Raw genomic sequence first — 21382 nt, 5'->3', positions numbered from 1 at the left:
ATAAATGAAACATAATTTATTTAGCCGGTATTCTGAAGGCTTTTATGTTTTATATATTTTTAAATATCATTTTTTTGCTTTCCATGAGAGGAAGGGAGAGGAAAGACATAGAAACATCGATGAGTTGATCGGCTGCCTACTGGGGATGGAGCCTGAAACTCTGTGCTTAATTGGCTCAAGTAGTGACAGGCAGTCCAGACACTTGTTGTGTCTGGTTTCACAATAAGAAGAATGAAGTAAGCACATGCTAAACTTGAAAATAGGTGATTTAAGAGAATGATGGTGAGATAACTTCCAAGAAATTAGATATAAGGGAAATAAGATTTTCCTCCAATACTTAACTTTGAAAATAAATACAAATGATGGAACATTTCTTTATTATAACAATACTTACCTATTAAAATGATTACATACATTCATAGTTACTGACACAGAAACATGTCTATAGAATTTTGTTGAGTAAAATGTAGGTTATAAAAAGGCATGCAGCCCTGGCCAGGTGGCTCAGTTGGTTGTTGTATCATCCCATACACCAAAAGGTTGTGAATTCAATTCCAGGTCAGGGTTTGTATGGAAGGCAACAATAAATGTCTCTCTCACACATTGATGTTTCTCTCTCTCTTTTCTTCCTACCTCTCTCTCTCAAAAATCTATAAAAACATATCCTCGGGTGAGGATTTAAAAAAAAGGGGGGGGGCCATATATAATATGATACTTTAAAAAAAATTAAGGGTGATCTGGAAGGATGTTTAGCAACTTCTTAACTGGTTTAAACTGGGTAGTGGGTCTCTGGTCCATTTTACATGCTTAATTCTTTTTGGAATATTTAAATGTTTCATAGCCGGCTTGTACTGATTTTAAAATCAGATGATAAACGTATTTGCATGGAAAAGCAAGAACAATAATGGGTAAAGTCATCTTAAATAGAATGGCTTCTTGACCTACCAGACTGGACTGTAAGAAGAAAGCATTAACAAATCTGAAGAAAGAATGTGTGACTGTGTCAGAAGACAAGGGGCTGGTTCTGAATGGGAAGGGCCGGAGAAACAAATTTAGGCAGTACCCATCCAAGCACTGTCCCAGAAAGAAAACTCAGGCCAGTGGAGAAGTTTTATTGACAAGACCATTGCTATTGTGCAGGTGGGTTATCTCAGGCCTCTCAGCCTGAAGGCATTAAATTATAACAAGAGAGAGAAAAAAGGCAAATATACCATGTTGGAAATGAAAAGGGAATGTAGCCAAACAATTGAAAGGGTTTTTGAAAAATTACACAGACATATTATATACGAGTTTATTGCAACAAGCAAGCAAGCAAGCCCTCCCTAGTGTGGCTCAGTTGGTTGAACAAAAGGTCAGTGGCTTAATTCTGGGTCAGGGCATATACCCAGGTTGTAGGTTTGGTCCTGGGTCAGAGTAAGTATGGGAGGTAACCTTGATGTTTCTCTTTCTATCTCTCCTCCCTCTCCTTTTCCCTCTCTCTCTAAAAATCAATAAAACCATATTTAAAAATAAATTTAAAGAATGTAGCCAAGAAGAGTGATGATTAAATATACTAGTAACAATACAAAAGGTTTAGTTGGTTGGATAAATTATATCAGATTTCAGGGAACAGATACTATTGATATATATTTATTCTATTTATTTAATTTGATTTACTTTATTTTTTCCAACACCATTTATCCCCTCAATGCCCTCTTCTACTTCCACCCACTGACCTCCTCATTGCAGTCACCTTTTAGCTATTTGGGATATCTAAGAAGTAACAAACTTCTTAATTTATGTTAAGAGACTAACGTACTGGCATCAAAAACAGAGAACAAAATTAAAATTAAATACACAAAAGCAATCTCTTAAAAATAGAGGATAAAAGGGGGTGAGAAGGGGTGAAATGCGTGAAGGAGGTAAAAAAGTACAACCGTCCTAAGTCATAAGGGCATAATACATATAAAGCATGGTGACTAGAGCTTGTAATACTGTAATTGCATATTTGAAAATTACTAAGAGAACAGCAACTCTAAGGTGACAGATGTTAACTAGACTTATGATGATGATCATAAACACAAATATCAAATCATTATTTATGCACCTGGAACTAAGCTAAGGTTACATGTCATTTGTACCTCAATAAAAAACATATGAAAAATAATTTCAAATAAAATATTTTAAAAATATACCATTTCTCTGCTAAAATGAGTCCTGGCAAAGCAAGATTCATTTCTACAATGTAAAAAAGGCATTTATTAAAAAACTATCACCTGTATGTAAGTGTTATGTATAAAATCGATGACATTAAACGGTTAAAGGAAAAAGGTCGCAAATTCATCTAGATAAACCCTGAAAATATGTTTAATAAAAATTCAGTGCCCAACTCAGATTTAAACTAGAATTGCAGTGTGCTCCTTTATTATCATAATAATTTCTTATCTCAAGCAAATAGCCGATGTCATTTTTAACAATGAAATACTGCAAGCATTCATCTGCAGTCAGTCATTATTTTAAAAATTCTTATTAAGATAATAGTTGTTATGACTTTATGTGTTAGTTCAATTTAAGCAAAGTTTCAGAACATAGCCCAGAACAAATACCTACATGAAAGGCAGGTTGCATAAATGTGTGAGGCAGCCAGGGTATAATAAAATATTCTTTGCCACACACAAAAAGAGTGCTATCTTCTTTTTTCAAGAAGCATGTAACTCATGGGCATAAGAAAGGCTTTATTTCCCTCTGAACTTTACAAGAACCACAGCAATGCAAGTATAATGATGAATGTCTACTGACAATAGCATTAATGTGGGAAAACTATAGAGTGGTAGCCTCTGAGTGTGCTTGCTGATGGGGCAAGGATCTTCAGGCACTGATGCAGAAGCAGAAAAACTCACACCAAGTGAGCTTGAGGTCGGACTCTATCAGTCTGAGGCTTAACTTGCGTGTAATTGTGAACCACGTCAATGGTACAGATCAGAGGTGGCCTCGGAGATGTGACTCGGGCACCATAATAATCGTTTACACTCTCCATTTATGAAATGCAAGAAATCATTCCATGGAGAAAAAGTTCCTCCAAATTACATTGGAATCTTTTTTTTTTTTTAATATATTTTATTGATTTTGTACAGAGAGGAAGGGAGAGAGATAGAGAGCTAGAAACATCGATGAGAGAGTCATTGATCAGCTGCCTCTTGCACACCCCCTACTGGGGATATCCCCGCAACCAAGGTACATGCCCTTGACTGGAATCAAACCCGGGTCCCTTCAGTCCCCAAGCCAACACTCTATCCACTGAGCCAAACCGGTCTCGGCTACATTGGAATCTTTTAAGATCAAGTTTAAATGGTGACCAGACCTGCAGTGTGTCCATTGAGGATATTTGTTTTGTTTTTTTCAGTCCCTTTGCAATTTGGGATTTCACCCTGCCTTTTGCCTTACCCGTCAGTACTATCTCCTGCCCCAGGATTCTCCCCAAACCTGAGAATTCTCTTACCTCATGGTCTCATGTCCGGGATAGCTTTTCTCTTCAGCAAGCATGACATTTTCTATCCTGAAATGTCTTAAAGTTTAGTCTTCAGCTTATATAAAACACATTGGTTATATTATAGATAATTATGAAAGTTTAAAATTCTTTAGAGTTTTTTTTCCTCTGAAAATGGAATATTCATACTTAAGTAAAGGGATAATAATAGAAATCACTTTTGGTTTACCATGTGTGAGGCAATGTTCTAAGGACTTTACCTGTAAAACCTCATCTAATCCTCACCTCAACCCTAGGAAATAGGCATTTTTACTATCCCCATGTTCGGATGAGGAAACTGAGCCACAGAGATAGTAACTGCATTGGATAGGCTCAGGCTACTAAGAGATGCAGAGCTGAATGTGAACCCAGACTGCTTGGCTCCAGTCTGCTCTCCTAGCCACTTTTCCCTGCTGCCGCAAGAACATGGGGCAAAGTATTGAAGGGAAACATTCCTTCTTTTGCACATGCCAATCATTCGTTTGCTCCTTCGTTATCGTACTTTTTGGAATGCTTGCTATGAAAAAATTGTTCTCCTGGTGTAGGAGATAGGCTCCTGTGATCCATCTCCAGCGTAGTCACATTGTAATGGAAAGAGTTACTGAATTTCCCCAGGGCAAACAGAATGTAAGGAGGAGGGAAGAGGATAAGATCCAAGAACTGCGGACATGAGCCAGCATCATGATGGAAACCCTGAAGGCACCCGCATCAACTAGACAGGGGGAGGAGGAGACAACTAGAAAATGCCTCAGCCCTTTTTAAAAATATATATATTTTATTGATTTTTTAACAGAGAGGAAGAGAGAGGGGAGAAGGATAGAGAGACAGAAACATCGATGAGAGAGAAACATCAACCAGCTGCTTCCTGCACACGCACTACTGGGGATGTGCCAGCAACCAGGGTACATGCCTTTGACTGGAATAAAAACGGGGACCCTGCCGAGACCGGTTTGGCTCAATGGATAGAGCGTCGACTTGGGGACTGAAGGGTCCTGGGTTCGATTCTGGTCAAGGGCATGTACCTTGGTTGCGGTCATATCCTCAGTAGGGAGTGTGCAGGAGGCAGCTGATCGATGACTCTCTCTCATCGATGTTTCTAACTCTCTATCTCTCTCCCTTCCTCTCTGTACAAAATCAATAAAATATATTTAAAACAAACAAACAAACAAAAAAAAAAAAAACGGGGACCCTTTAGTCACAGGCTGATGCTCTATCCACTGAGCAAAACCGGTCAGGACCCTTTTTTTTTTTTTTTAGTGGCCCAATGGAAGAGATAAGACCTAGGCGATGTATGAGGAAACAGGTGACCAATTAGTATTCAGCTAATGAGGAACAAGAAGAGGGACTGGATAAACAGGTGTGGTTGCTACTCCATGTGTGCTGTACAACCAGATGGACACCTACTCTCAAGAACATATTAAAAGTATCATTTTCATCATATTTCTGTCTCCGAGTCCATTCTTTGAATTTAGACAAGTGAGCATTTCTCACACCTGGGAATGGTACAGACAAAAAGCAAACAAAGAAATAACCAACAAGTGTTACAGTAACTGAAGAAATATGTAAAATCAGTATGGGATAAAACAATTTAATTATTTAGTAATCTAGCTATCTAAAACCCTAATATGCAAATAGACCAAACAGTGGAAGGACTGGTTACTATGACATGAACTAACCACCAGGGGGCAGATGCTTAATGCAGGAGCTGCCCCCAACCCACAGGCCCCTACTGGCAGCAGTGGCAGGGAGGGTGGGTGTGGAGCCAGTGAGCAGGCGGTGCAAGGCCAGCCAAGGCTGGTGGGAGTGGGGGCCCCAATCACCCTGCCAACTGCCCCATAGATCGGCCCTGATCACCAGCCAGGCCTAGAGACTCTACCCATGCACAAATTTCATGCACCAGGCCTCTAGTTTATGATAATCAGATTTACAGTTAGAAATCTTTATTGAAAGTAATACATATGAACACGAATAAATGCAGAGAAAAATGCAAGGGGAAGAGGGGGTTAGAGAGCAACCACAGGACTTGTATGCATGCATATTAGCATAACCAATAGACATAGACACTGGGGCAGTGGGGGCTTGCCCAGGTTGGGAATGGCTGGGTGGGTGGGTCAATTGGGGGAAAAGGAGACATATGTAAAACTTTAGAAAATATATAAAAGAGAGAGAAAAACTAAAGAAATTCAAATAAAGTCTGGCGTTCAGTTAATACTGGGAAGGAAGGAAGAAAGGAAGGAAGGAAGGAAGGAAGGAAGGAAGGAAGGAAGGAAGGAAGGAAGGAAGGAAGGAAGGAAGGGAGGAAAGTAAAAAGAAAGATGTCCTCTTTTTCCCCCTCATTAACCTCTGGATTTACAGTTCACTTTTATATAGTTCATGGTAACTTGTTCTTGAATCCCCAGTGCATGCTTTGGTATTTCTCAACAAAACTAGCTCAAAAATTCATTTTATTTTCTCTATTTAATCTGGATAAAAAATTGCTTTAAGCAAATCTGATTTAGTCACCTTCTATGAGTTATCGTGATAGATTTTGGCCTGTATTTTCTTTGTTCTTTGAATTACTGGCAGCTTTCAAAATTATTCTAAAATTCAAGATTTCAAGACTTACTATTTGTTTAATAATTTCTGCAAAGTTGCTGAAACCTGACAAATCTATAATTAATTAGTCTAAGCAGTTGGCTCTGACATGAAGTAGGTTTTATTTTGCTCATCTCAATGATACTCTCTATCATTATGTTACCACTTGTCACTGTATATAAAGATGCTCTGGTTCTACCTTAGTGATGGAAACAGCATTTGTAGTTGTGCAACACCTACTTGAAAAGCTCCTTTTATTCAGGCAGACAGCACTGGGATATTGGACTTAGCTAGTCTTTGTAGCTGGTATTCCTATTATTCCATTCTCTCCATTGTCTTTCTTAGCTCTTGCCGTTCATAGTTTATGACTGCTCTCGACTTAATTGTCTCAGGGCTTCTGATTGTTGCTTTCTCTCTAGGCATTTGGTTGGTTTTGTTCTTTTCATCTTTGAATTCTACCCCAACAATAAACTGCTGACTTACTCCATGTTTTACACATTCAGACTTTGCAAAAGAAACTATTGGACCATTCATTCAGAATGGCCACCTCTGTTGGGCAGAGTTCTCATACCTGAGTCATTTCTGCTGCCACCAGGGCCATGGGTTCTTGAACCTTTCTGAGCCACCTCACCAGGAATTGTGGCAGGGAAGGACTCGGTGAGGATAATAAAAACAAACTAATACTTGCGGAGGACTGACTGTGGGCTAGATCTTGTTCCAAGTGCTTCCCAGTTAGTTTGTTCAAACCTCTGAATAAAATTCTCATTTTTAATAAGAAATTGGTTAGAATTGAGCAATATTTCCAAGGTCACACAGCCAGGAAGCAGCAGAGTTGCTGGCTTTTAGCCACTGCCTTGGTAATTCAACTGAATTTAAATAAATGTACATTGGAGTTGCTGTGCATAGCAATTATTACCGTATTTTTCGGACCATAAGACGCACCGGACCATAAGACGCACCAGTTTTTAGAGAAGGGAAATGAAGAAAAAAAGATTCTGAAACAAATAGTGTCCTAAAATATTTTATGTGCATTAAAACCCAACATCACAGTCATAAACACATGTAATCAACAGTAAACAGCAGCATTTAGAACCATTTTAGAGCCGGGCAAGCACACAGACCACACAGAGCCGGGCAAGTAAAAAAACTTTTTTTGAAAACTATATGTGTAGGCTATATTTGGACCATAAGATGCAGGGACTTTTTCCCCCCACTTCTGGGGGGAAAAAAGTGCGTCTTATGGTCCGAAAAATATGGTACTTCGCCTTGCTCCTTTCCTGAGCCTTTCTCTTTGCTAAACGGGTTGCCATGAACACACGCAGACTACAAGAGGTTATTTCCTTGCATGTAAAAGTTAGGTTCCACAGTAATCAAATCTCCATCTTTTAGAACCTGTTAGCCTGAAGATGACTCATTACTTTCATAGTTCAAATGAGAAAGAAAGTTCAGATTTTGCTTTGGTGTTAAATGTACATGTCAAATATTATAAGATTTATGGCTATTGTCTAACCTTAGTTGCTCAAAGATTTCACTGCTTTTAAATTTATCACAAGGACTCAAGGTAGAAAACCAGAATGGTGCTTATTTTTTATCACATCTCTAGGTCCACTTTTTTTTTTTTTTATCACTTTCAATTCAACTTGTAGGATGTAACCAATCTTAGAACAGTCTTGTAATACATTTAGAATTTGGCAGCGGAAATAAATTCAAGCAACTCTTCAATGTCTCTTGCTGCCTCAAATGGTTAGCATCTGATGCCACTTGCCATTGTAATCAGTATTGAGGGAAACTAGAGTGTAATGTGGAACACATATTTCAAATGAACCTTTGTAGAGCTTGGTTGATATTTATCTGAGGAATTGCATTTTAGCGTATTAGCACCAAATTGGAGTCAATCAATTCAGAGGCCGTTTGTAAATGAAACATGTGTTTTCTATGAAAAGTAGAGACGATGGTTCCAGGAGTTTGTTAGGTGCGTGAATCCAGAACTCTTAGACATTACTTCTTAGAAATGCATGTTGAAAATCCTCACCATTATCAATAAACTGAAATCCCAGAACTTTTAATGAATTCAAAAGAAATAGATAATTTTGAAAAAAATATGTGGGTTTCATATTATTTTAAATAGAATATTATGTAAGTTAAAGAAATAATGTTTCTTCATTTTTAAATAGCTTTCCCCTTCATTTTAAGAAAACACACCTAGCCGAAACCGGTTTGGCTCAGTGGATAGCCGGCCTGCGGACTGAAGGGTCCTGGGTTCGATTCAGGTCAAGGGCAAGTACCTTGGTTGTGGGCCCATCCCCAGTAGGGGGTGTGCAAGAGGCAGCTGATCGATGATTCTCATCGATGTTTCTAACTCTCTATCCCTCTCTCTTTCTCTCTGTAAAAAAATCAATAAAATATATAAAAAAGAAAAAAGAAAAGAAAACACACCTTCATTAGGGTTACTAGGAAATATAGAAAAATATATGGAAAAAAATTATTTGTCATTGTCCCACCATCCAAAGATAAGTATTATGCATAGTTGGGTATGCTTCATATATATATATATATATATATATATATATATATATATATATATATATATATATATATATAGCTTCTGTTTTCAGTTTCTGTTTATTTTTATAAAAATTTAAAAATTCTGCCTTTTATAATTAACAGTAAGCAATAGCATTTATTTATGTTCATATATAGCTTTACAAACAATTTTAAAAGGTTGTACAATTTTCTATTAAATGTGGGCTTCATAGTTTAGTCTCAAATAATTAAATAATTAGGTTTATCTACTATGAATATCTTTGTGCATAGAAAATATTCTTCATTTTAAATTTTAGACTACTTATTTAGGCTTTCTTCTCAGAAGGGAAGTCATATTTAAAGAACTTTTCTTTAGAAAGGATGCTAGCCTCAGATACCATCAGTAGGTATCATTGATAAGATGTGAAAACCTGAACCGCATCCAGCCCGGCCAGCGGTGAACCTGAGGAGAGGTGGTGAAGGATTAAAGACAGGCAAGAGAATACTGTTGGGACCAGGTGGATCACCGCCCGGATGAGCAAACAGTGACCCAGCCTCCAAGCCACATCTTTATTTTATAGTCAGTTCACACAAATAGAAACAAGGGGAGTGGTCAATATGTTTATAATGTTCTTGTGAGTTTCAAATCTATTTCGTTACTCAAGCCTTGTTTTGGTAGTGCTTGCTGCACCTCCCCCAGCCCATTAACTACCTAGGAACAAGGGAGGACTATAAGGGGAAGCTTAATTGTGCTAGGAGGCTTCTGCCCTTCAAGCTGAGACTTGTATGTGATTCTGCACCAGGTCAGTGCGAGGTTTGACCCTATTGCTGCTCCCTGCAAAAACCATCCTCTTAAAAGCACTAACAGCCCAGCAGGCATGGCTCAGTGATTGATTGCTACCAACTTATGAACCAAGAGGTCACAGTTTGATTCCTGGTCAGGGCTCATGCCAGTGAGGGGCCTGCAGGAGACAGCCAATTACTGATTCTCTCTCATCATTGATGTTTCTATCTCTCTCTCTCCCTTCATTTATGAAATCAATAAAAATACATATTTTTTTTAAAAGGCACTAACAAATATTTACTAATATTTATTATTTCAATTCTTAATATGGTTTTTAATGTGTCATATTTGGAATAATTTAAAAGATTGTGTATTTATGTGTAAGGTGGGCATGTGTGTTTTTCCTCCCAAGGGTGATTCCACATGCACATTGGCAAATAAAGACCAACAGAAATTTTGTTATTCATATTCATAGTTTAATGAAAGCATATACACTGAGTAACCAGATAATTATGACCACCCCATTAGTACTTCATTGGGCCACCTTTTGTCTTCAATACTGTGAAGATTCTTCTTGGCCTTGATTCCACGAGATGTTGAAAGGTGATGCGAGGAATCTGACACCATGCCTGATGAATAGCACTGTCCAGTTCTATGAGATTTGATGGTTGTGGAACCTGCTGCCTGATGGCTCTTTTAATTTCATCCCACAAATGCTCAATTGTATTGAGATCTGGTTATTGTGGTTAAAGTCTCCCTCATGTTCTTGAAACCACTCCTGCACAATATGAGCACCATGGCAAGCCACGTTGTCTTGTTGGAAGAAGCCATCTCCATTGGGATACGCCATCAACATGATAGGATGAACTTGATCAGCAATGAAACTTAGGTATGTTGTGCTATTCAGATGTTGTTCCACACAAATTAAAGGACCCAAATCATGCCAGGAAAACATACTCCAAACTATGGCACTGTTCCTAACAGCTTGAAGAGTTGTACTCATGCATGTAGGGTACATGCTTTCATGCTGTTTCTGCAAAGTTCTCACTCTGCTATCTGCATGATGAAACTGGAAATGTGATTCATCAGACCACATGACTTTTTTCCAATGCTCAGTTGTCCAATCCTTGTGTTCCTGTGCGAATTGGAGACGTTTTATCTTGGTAACTGTAGACAGCAATGGTGTTTGAACAGGCCTTCAGCTTCCATATCCCATACAATGCAGTGTATGGCTAATTTGCCTACAAATGTCAGGTGGTCATAATAATCTGGCCACTCGGTGTATAAATAAATTTAGTGCTTTATCCTATATAATAAAAGCCTAATATGCTAAGTGTCTGGTCGTCTAGTCGTCTGTTCAACCAATCAAAGTATAATATGCTAGTGATATGCTAAGACCACTCAATCATTAGCTGTGATGTGCACTGACCACCAGGCCTAGGGACCCTACCTGAGGGTCCTGGATTGTGAGAGGGTGCAGGCCGGGTGAGGGACACCTTCCCCTCCCCATGAATTTTGTGCACTGGGCCTCTAGCCAATTTATAAAGGACAAAAATTAAATTCAGAGTTGACAAGCCTAACAGACACCACCTTACTCAAGTAAGTAAAGTAAATATTATCGGGAAAGGGACATAGTGATAGTCCCTTGCCTGCAAGGAAGACTTCCTAGTTACTCTTGAGCTTGGATGCCCTGTCCCAGTTGGTTCCACTCAATGTCCCATGGACACTTTCCTCACCTTTCTTGGGGCTAAGAATGGAATCTCTTGAAAAAAAGAACTAAGTGGAAAAATAGTAATAGGGACAGCTATAGTAATAGGGACAAGGGATAGCAAAATGGGCTAATATAATCTAATGGTAGCAAGACACAAATCCACTAACATATGAATGCTTGATTTAAGACAAAGATGGCATGTAGAGCAGAGGGGAAAAGGTAGGCTTAAATAAATGAAGACTCTGTCTTGTTTAGGACATTGTTGCCTTCTACAATGTCATGAAGATATTCTCCAGTGTTATCTAGAAGATGCAGTTTCACCTTTCATATTTGTACCTACAATCTTCCAACACTGCATTCTTATGGGGCTGTCCAGAAAAAAATAAAAGTGATTCCTACACAGAAGTTTCCGGGTAGACTCCTTACATGCTGAGTAGGTCCTGAAAAGGAGAATTCCAAGAGGAGCTAATGTTGCTGTTGCAGCTCTCTTGAGGCCTGACCTCAGATGTTTTAGTATTCAGGTGCTCACCTGTGAAGAAGACTGAGGTGGCCAAGCAGGTAGGTGCACCTTACAAGCCATATTTGTGAGATTTTTGAAAGAAGATTTCAGAAAAAAAGAGCTTCTGGCTCTGTTTTCTGAGGAAGGTAGACACTACCATGATGTCATCAGAGAATGGGTCTAGTAATGGGGCAGCATCAGCATTTGATAACCAATCCTTCCAAACCTGGGGAACAGGATTCTTGAGAAGCAAGTCAATTCTCAATGGGGCTTAACTGCACACACAGTAAAAGTGCTTTAGACATTTTAGATGACACAAATTCAATATGAAAGCATTATTAGGATGCTAAAAATGAATAGTGCATATTAGGCTGCACTCCTATGTGTATATCGCATTCATTTATTCACTCATTTATTTATTCTGCAAATACCTCTTGAATGATAGATGCTGACAGCTAGATGCGGATCAAACTCATTTTCTCTTATTTCTACATGTCTAGCATCCGTTGGAGCACTATGTAATCAATGATTGACTTCTGGCCAACGTAGCATGAAGAGCAGCACTCCCGGGGGCAATCTGTTAAATTTCACAAACACAATTGCTCGTGTGCCAGCCTATCCTCAGGTGAGGTTCCCAAGGACCTACCCATGATAGAGAGAAAAGATGGATCTGGCATCTCTGATTGAGTGGGAGAGCAGGGCTTTCTCGGCTGACATATACAGATGATTCTGACATAAGGGGAATGTAAACTTTGATTTTCTTAAGCCACTGAGAATTTCGGGATTGTTTTAGCAGTTTTCCTGCCCTGATTAATGACGTGTCTATTCAGTGCCAGCCCTCATTCTGGGCAAGAAAGACAAAATAGCAAACAAATAAGAGACAAGGTGCCTGCTCTCACAAGACATGTTACAGAAGGAGGTGGGGCAACAATAAACAGTGGTCATTTACATTCATGTGGCGCTTTACAAAGTGCTTTCAGAAGCGCTGGTTCATTTGATTTTTATAACAATGTTTTACAGACGAGGAAACAAAAGCTCAATGATTTTAAGTGACTTCCACAAAACAGTTAGGATACATACACATGGAGCCGTTTCCTGACTCCCAACCCATTGTTTATACCATGATGTTTATCATATGACCGAGCAAGGAAAATGGTATTCCTTGTCAGAAAATTCCATTATTCATTTTCACTTATTTTTAATATTTTAAGAATTGATTTCAGAGAGGGAGAGAAACATCAATGATGAGAATCATTGGTCAGCTACCTCCTGCATGCCCCCTACTGGGGTTGAGCCTGCAACCCAGGCATGTGCCCTGATTAGAAGGGAACCAGGCACCTCTTGGCTCATAGGTTGACACTCAACCACTGACCCACACTAACCTGGCTGTTTTCTTAACCAAAGGTTGCAACTCCTCTTAGGAAGCTCTCTCTACCCAGATCACTTTGGATTTTGGTATTTTTCCTGTCCCCTTATTCCTTGGAATGGAATGGAAATGTCACCCCATTGTTAACTGCGCATGCCTTAACATATGGACCCTTTATTAAATTCTTCACTCTTTTCAAATTTCCCAGCTTGACAGTGTCGCCTGCTTCATGCCCGGTTGGAATATGTTCTCTCTTCTCTCTTCTACACACACACACACACACACACACACACACACACACACACACCACATTTTTTTCTTTTTTGTATATTTGAGATAATTCATATTTTTAAAAAAAAGTAAGAAGGAAAACGCTTATTGAACATTTATTATATGAAGCATTGTGATAGGGTTAAAGGTTGGGAATATAGAGAAAAATGATAAATAAAACTCTCCTGTCACAAGAAAGTCACAGTCTGGTAGATGAGAGATGGGTGAAAAATTAAAGGCAATGAGTATAGTGGTTAAGACTGAGCTCAAGTCCAGGCTCAGTCACCAACTGGTTATGAGACCTTGGGCTAGAGAGAAAAAATGGGATTAGTACTAAACCTTCCTTATAGAGGCCGAGTGAAGATGAAAAGTAAACCCATTAGCATCTATATGTACTCATAACTAGCATTTGGTAAGCCCTTAATAAACGCTAATTAAAATTATTAACTGCAACAATTGCACTTTGTTCCTTGTTTAGGGGTAGCACAGAGGAAATCAGCAAAAGTTTAATGGGTGAAGTGATGCCTATGCTGGATTTTAAAGAAATAGTGACAAGAACATGCAGAAATAAAAGAGCAGTGTGTGCTCAGGGAACTGTGAGCAGTTTGCTATTGCTGGAGGGTCAAGGCCAAAGCATGAAGAACAGTGAGAGATAAGACGAACAAGTACTTTTTGGGCTCTTAAGCACTACACAAATTCTACTCAACTTAATCACAACAGACTCCATGGGATAGGTTCTCTAATCTGCACTTTTCAGATATGGGAAATGAGGTTAAACAATTTGCCCATGAAAACATGACTAAAGGAGCAGGGTTGAAGGCAAAGAGGTTTTCTTATTGCCCACAGCACTGCTTTCCTAAAACATTCAAGGAAGAGCCGTGCCCAGAGCAGACGGTCAGTAGCGGCAGAACAATCTCTACTCTCCCTGTGCCCACGAAGAAACCTTAGGGTCTTTGGGACCAGAATTTTCAGAAATTCTTGTTCCTGAACCTTATTAGTTCAACCCTGAATAGAACCCATTACGGTCAACAAACTAGAATTTCTTTAGAAAATTCTAAAGATAGACATGGATTACAAGGGATCTAAACATTTTATATTATACAAGGAGATGTTGTCAGAGCTGACAAACTATAAGATATGATATTTTGTCTCCAATACATAAAGAGCTATCATATAGAAGAGGATTTATTGGTTTTTCTAAATCGAAAAGTAATCCATGGCACGTGTTTTTTTTTAAAATATATATTTTATTGATTTTTTACAGAGAGGAAGAAAGAAGGATAGAGTTAGAAACATTGATGAAAGAGAAACATCAATCAGCTGCCTCTTGCACACTCCCTACTGGGGATGTGCCTGCAACCAAGGTACATGTCCTTGACCGGAATCAAACCTGGGACATTTTAGTCTGCAGGCCGATGCTCTATCCACTGAGCCAAACTGGTTTCGGCAATCCATGGCATAATGTTATATGAATATATAGAATAAAACATTTGATCAATACGTGAACATTGAATATGCCCTTGGACAAGGACTAAAGGTAATGAGGACAAATAAAACAGTGATGTGTTTAGTTGATGGTATTGTGGCCAATTTGTGTCTGGCTGCTGCTTCTTCTTAAGTATTTTTCTGCAAAAAAGAAATTTTAATAAAAGAAAACATAAAAGAAAAATACAAATATTAATAAGAAAAATGTCTACAATCTAAAAAAACAAGACACCATTTTCATTTATCAAAATTACAAGAGTTAAAAATAGATAATAACTGGCACTAGCATGGTCTCAGGAAATATGATCTCTAGTGCAGTTCTGACCAGAGTATAAACATGTACGTACAATACCTTCTTTTTTTTTTTTTTTTTTTTTAAATATATTTTATTGATTTTTGTACAGAGAAGAAAGGAGAGAGAGAGCCAGAAACATCGATGAGAGAGTCATCGATCAGCTGCCTCCTGCACACCCCTCACCGGGGATATGCCCGCAACCAAGGCACATGCCCCCGACCGGAATCGAACCCGGGTCCCCTCAGTCCCCAAGCCGACGCTCTATCCATTGAGCCAAACCGGTTTCGGCCCGTACAATACCTTCTGAAGAAAATTTTGACAAACTGTATAGAAATGAATTGACAGCCGATGCATGGATTCCACTCTCAAGACTATATATCTCCCCGGAACCAAAGAACATATCCTAAGTAAATAAGGATGTATGTAAAGTTCTTATTAAAAGGGTACTCACTGAAGCCTTGTGTGTAATAGATAACAACTAAAAATAACCCAAATGCCTATTAGTGAATTTGGTTCAATAAATTATCCATACAATAGAATGTTATGCAGACAGCAAAATCATTTGGTAAAAGTATATTTAATGACAAGAAAAGAAGTTCATGACATAATAATTGAAGGAAGCAGGTGACTAAATATTCTGCATGGTATGTTTTCCTATTTTTGTAAAAAATATTTTATATGTACATATATATATATACACATACACATGTAAAACAATATATATGCATATTTTTTGGTGGTTGATGCCTTTTTGCTTATGTGTATATAACATTTTAAATTTTATTACATCATTTGCATTGCTTACATTGCAAAACAAAGTTATTTTATTTTTTAAAAATATATTTTGATTTTTTACAGAGAGGATGAGAGAGAAACATCAATCAGCCGCCTCCTGCACACCTTCTACCAAGGATGTGCCCACAACCAAGGTACATGCCATTGACCAGAATTGAACCTGGGACCCTTAAGTCCGCAGGCCCATGCTCTATCCACTGAGCCAAACCCGTCCGGGCAAAACAAAGTTATTTAAAATAAAAGTAATGTGAGCTTTTCTTGTCTAGTAAATATGCATTTAAAAAAATGGGTTAGAGCCGGAGCCGATTTGGCTCAGTGGTAGAGCCTCGGTCTGCGGACTGAAAGGTCCCAGGTTCCATTCCGGTCAAGGGCATGTACTTTGGTTGGTGACCAGGTAGGGGGTGTGCAGGAGGCAGTTGGTCGATGTTTCTCATCGACAGCTCGCTCTCTCTCTCTCCCTTCCTCTCTGTAAAAAATCAATAAAATACATATTTTTTAAAAATGGGTTAGATATCACAAAGTTCACAGTAATTAGTTGATGACTAATACATTTTAGTTCCTCTCTCTTCTCTAGTGGCAGGAGGTATTCAAGCACAAGTCAGAAGATGGCAGGTCTGGGATGTCGTTGGAGAGATTGAGGCAACAGGTGCATCAGATGACCTCTAATGCTCCTTGCAACGGACGTTTCATGATACAAGTCTCCTCCATCTACCTCTTAAATTACCTGGGATACAAAAATACAGATACAGTATAACTAAAGCTTGTGCTGAATACATAGTAGCCGCTGCCTTGCTATGATTAGCACCGAAGATTGTGAATGGAGGTGTGTGTGTAAGAAATACCGGCGCCTGGGAGGGCCGGGGCCTGTCCCAGCCCACCTCCTCGGAGACCACGCTCCCGCTCCATTTCTTTGTGAATGAGCGGCGGCCCCTAGGCCTCAGAGCGGAGTCAATGAGAAATCGAACTTAAAAAAAAAGGGGGCGTTATTTCCCTTTCGCACGGAGCTGCCGGGTGGGCTGGCGCCGAGCGAACCGCCCTTCCCAACCGCCGGGAGCGCGGGGGACGCTGAGGACACCGGGGTGGTCAGGGAGGGCCGGCGGGGACCTGTCTCGCCGCCGAGGGCGCGGGGCACGTGGGCCGGTCCTCGCGGGGCTCCCCCCTCCCCAACCCCCTTCCCCCCGGCCTTCTCCGCCCGCGCGGGGAGGCCGCGCTCCCACCCTCCGCGCTAGTGGGGGTCTCGGCCAGGTCCCCGGAGCCCCCACGTGCGCCGGCCGCCGGGGGGCGGGGCGAGGCGGAGGGGGCGGGGCGAGGCCGGGGGGCGGGGCGCCCGCTGCGCGCGCGCCGGGCCGGGGCGGGGCGCGCAGCCGGGCCTGGGCCTGTCGGGCGCTCTCCTTCCTTCCGCGCCGGGACTGGCGGGCCCAGCTCCTCCCCCGCTCGTCCTCTCTCCCCTCCCGGCCCTCCCTGCCTCCACCGGCCGTTCCTCCCTCCCTCCCTCCTCCTCCTCCTCCTCTTCCTCGGCGAGGCGCTCCTCCAGCAGCCAGACAGCATGGCGGCCGTGGAGACGCGGGTGTGCGAGACGGACGGCTGCAGCAGCGAGGCCAAGCTCCAGTGCCCCACCTGCATCAAGCTGGGCATCCACGGCTCCTACTTCTGCTCGCAGGTGACGCCCGCCCCCCGCCCGCGGCCCCGGCGGCGCCCCCTCTCTCCCTCCCCTGCCCTCTCCCCTGCCCTCGCGGCCGGTGCGGACGCGCTCCTCCTCTCCCCGGGCCGGCGCGCCGGCTGCGCGTCCTCCTCCCCCGCCCCCATCCGCAGCGCCGGCGCCCCTCTCCTGCCCCCTGCGATCCTGGGCCCGGGGGGCCTGGGGGGCCTGGGGGCGCCGGCGGGGGCGGGGCGCGGTCTGCCGCGGCCATGTGGGGTGGAAGCGGAAGCGGACTTACCCCCGGTCTCCGGGCGGCCCGGGGGCGCCGCGTTCACGGGTCCGTTCCCGCCGCGCGTATTCTGCGGGGGCCGGGGCTCCCAGGTGTGCGGGCCCCGGGACAGGTGGGGCTGCCTGGGGAAGGGGTGGCCCTAGCCCTGGGCAGGGCTCTTGTCTCGGAGTGTGTGAGTGTGTGTGTACGTGTGTGTACACGACTCAGGGGCCGGTAGTCACTCTCGTCTCGGTGGTATTGGGGTGAGGGGGTCGGGGTCGGAAGAGACCCGCTGGGCTTTGGGGGGTGGGTTGCCTGGGGATGGTGGGAGTTGCAGGGAGGAGGAATGCTGGCTCCAGCCGCATCTCCGTCTTTGACACTTAGGCAACTTTGGGGGTGGGGGTGGGGTGGAGATGGAGAGGGGTTTGTGTAATTCATTGATTTCTTTGGGCATCCACAGTTACTAACTTAGAAAACCATAGGTTCACGATCTGAGTCACCTTTTGCATCTACTGAATCTCCCATTGAGTGAAAAAGACAGTCCCATGAAGGGTTCTGCTCTAAGGCTGTCGTGCATTTTAGTGAGTTTTGTGCAGCGGAGCAAACCCACCGCTGAACGGGGTCCTGAACTGAAACGTGTGCTCGTGTTTATGTTTACTGGAAAGTACTAGCGTTCCGGCTGCATGTCACACTCAGAATTTTGGCAGAGCGGCAACATTTTGGAATTGTGACTTTTAGTTACAGTCCAGGTTTGTTGGAGACACAAGAATGTTAAAAGTGTTAAATTTGGCAATGTCCTGCGGGGAGAAGAGCAGGAACGGAGCCTGAAGGCCAGGTCAGGACCCTGCCCTTGCCAGTTCCTGTGCGATTTTGAACTAGTCAAGTGACTTAACCTTTCTGAGCTCTTAATTCCACCATGGTACAGAAAGGAAGATGATATTTTTCTTACATATTTCACAAGGTTGTTCTGAGTCCCGAGTTATCCAATGATTGTGAATGCTGGTAAAAATCCAAGGCATTTTTTTTTTTAAAGGCCACCAGTACGATATAACACTGCCATATGTAAAAATATCAATGAATAGAATGAAAGCATATGTTAAGAACAGTACACACAAATATAAATGTATAAACATAAAGATGTATGTAAAATAAGCATAAGTAAAATCCAAAACACTTGTAGATAAACCATTGTAAGAGCTCCTAGCTATTTTGTATAGGTCTTGTTTTTAGGTAGGATATGATCCTTGACCTTGTTAGTATCATTTGGAAAAAGTTGCACATTGCAAAGTGTTGCTTATTCTAAAAATAGCAGTGGGCCTTCTCAACATACTAAATCTGGTATGAGTCCTTTTGTTTCTTTAAAATAATTTTCAAATTCTAATTTGTTGAGGCCTATGTGGAACTTGGACTTAAAAACAAAAAATGCAACATATAGTTTGCTTTTGGAAATTGTGTGCCATTTGAATAGAATAATGTGGTTTACATTGTGTTTAAGAATGGGTGGGAATTGTAATACTAAATTACTTAATATGTATAGACATCTGAGATTAAAAAAAAAGATACTATGAAACCATATTCACCAAACATAGGTGATACTCTCTTAGGCATGATACTCTTCAGTAGAAAGAACTTTGGCTTATTGGGGTTTGTGGAAACATTCCAACACTTTTATGAAAATATGCAGGGTTTATTTAGTGCTATAGAATTGGAGTTATGTCATCTGGATTCTGCAGGTATATTTCTGGTACCATTGCTTATACTTGCAGACAAACATATTCCAAGTTGCTATCACGCTGTCTCTCTCTCTTCATTCCTATTGCTACCTCTTAGGGTCAGTTTTTAAAAATTTTCACCAAACACATCTCTTAATGTGTTTCCCAAGTGTAGTTCCCCACCGTGCAAACACCCACCCACATACACAAAACAACCAAACAAAACTTTCCTAAAGAAGTTATTTTCTGCCGAAACCGGTTTGGCTCAGTGGTAGAGCTTCAGTCTGCGGACTGAAGAGTCCTGGGTTCGATTCCGGTCAAGGGCATGTACATTGGTTGCGGGCATATCCCCGGTAGGGGGTGTGCAAGAGGCAGCTGGTCGATGTTTCTTTCTCATCAACGTTTCTAGCTTTCTATCTCTCTCCCTTCCTCTCTGTAAAAAATCAATAAAATATATATATAAAAAAAAAAGTTATTTTCCCCCGAGCATAGCCCAGTCTGATTATGCTTACCCTCCTCCCACAGCAAGTAGAGTTACCATTGCTTCCAGGATGCTAGCCCCTAATCAGGGCACCTCTTCAGGGTCTAGCTTCATTCTCTTGCTCTAACCAGAGGCTGTGCGTCTACTCTTACCTTCCCCCAACATATCACCCGTTCTGAAGACTTGAACCAAATCGCTAACTTTCCCTAAGCCAGTTTACACATCTGTGATGAAACTAGAGCTTTTTCTTGCCATTTCTCTGCTTATCTTCACTAGGAGTGGTGTGTCTTCGCTCTCCTACTTGCCCCTCCCATCCCCAGCCTGGCTGTCTGGCCAGTTTGTCTTGGGAATAAACTGAGAATAAAACTACAAGAAGCCCTCACAGAAGAGAGCCTTTCCCAGTTGCTCTATCACACCACCTTGTTTATTTCCTTTATAATTTACACAATCTAGTTATCTTATTTGCTTTCTTATTTATCTGTCTTTCCATCTCTGATTTGGGTGAGCTTCATGAATAAAGCTATCTTGTTCATTGCCCTATTGTCATTTTTTAACCCAGTGTCGTGTATGTAGTAGGTGGTCATTACATTTTTTAAATCTGTTAACAGGTACATTTATGGGGAAAAATTGAAGGCTATGTAGAAAAAACATTAAAAATGTTCACTATTTTGACCTAGGAATTTAAATTCTAGCAAAATAAATAAATTTCAGGGATGAGCACAGACTTGTTGCCATAAGAGCAACATGCCTCTGATGGATTGCCTGATAAGTTGTCCTTCTACATGGTTGATCTGTCGGTGAGATCAAGAAGTGACACAGCATAACTGAGGCTGAAAATGTTGGCTGAATTCCAGCATACTGATGTGGGATCATCCTGTTTCTTTTCTTTTTCTTTATTTTTTTTATTTTAAATTCTTTATTGTTTAATGTATTACATAAGTTTCCTTTTCCCCGCATTGACCTCTCCCTGGCTATCCCCAACCCCCAGCACAACAACCCCCTCCCCCCCATCTGTGTCCATTGGTTATGCTCATATGCATGTATACAGTCCTTTGGTTGATTTCTTAGCCCCTCACCCCCCACCTTCCCTCATAGGTGGGACAGTCTACTCCATGTTTCTATGACTCTGGTTCTATTTTTGTTCATCAGTTTATGTTGTTCATTCTTTTTCTTTTTAAAGAACCAGGATAGTGAAATTTGCATTTTGGTAAAAATTCAAAAGATGATTTTTCTTTAAGGTAAAAAAATTGTTTAGTATTTAATATTTTTAGTGTTTGGTTTACAGTAAAACTGAGAGGAAGGTACAGACATTTCTCATATAGTTCTTGCTCATAAACATGCATAGCCTCCATTATCAGTATCACTCACCAGAATGGTATGATTTTTACCAAGGATGAATCTACATTGTCACATCATAATCACTCCAAATCCATAGTCTTTAGAGTTCATTATTTTTATTGATTGATTGATTTCAG

The 21382-nt window shown here is 41.1% G+C and overlaps 1 protein-coding gene across 4 annotated transcripts in view; it reads left to right on the top strand.

Annotated features, from left to right (window-relative positions):
• Positions 1–17183: 17183 nt before the first annotated feature.
• The window catches only part of METAP1 (methionyl aminopeptidase 1), a 66048-nt gene continuing 61849 nt past the window's right edge, over positions 17184–21382 (top strand). Inside the window, exon 1 of one of the 4 annotated variants that reach the window (XM_045570594.1) lies at positions 17184–17467. In XM_045570594.1, the coding sequence (XP_045426550.1) occupies positions 17354–17467 (114 nt within the window). In that variant the 5' untranslated portion in view covers positions 17184–17353. The remainder of the gene's footprint in view (positions 17468–21382) is intronic. The other 3 variants (XM_036410921.2, XM_036410930.2, XM_045570598.1) reach the window with 3 other exon arrangements.

Source organism: Pipistrellus kuhlii, unplaced genomic scaffold (genome assembly GCF_014108245.1).
Source record: "Pipistrellus kuhlii isolate mPipKuh1 unplaced genomic scaffold, mPipKuh1.p scaffold_m20_p_1, whole genome shotgun sequence".
In the NCBI taxonomy this organism is placed as follows: Eukaryota; Metazoa; Chordata; class Mammalia; order Chiroptera; family Vespertilionidae; genus Pipistrellus; species Pipistrellus kuhlii.
This window is presented reverse-complemented; position numbering and strand designations above follow the sequence as displayed.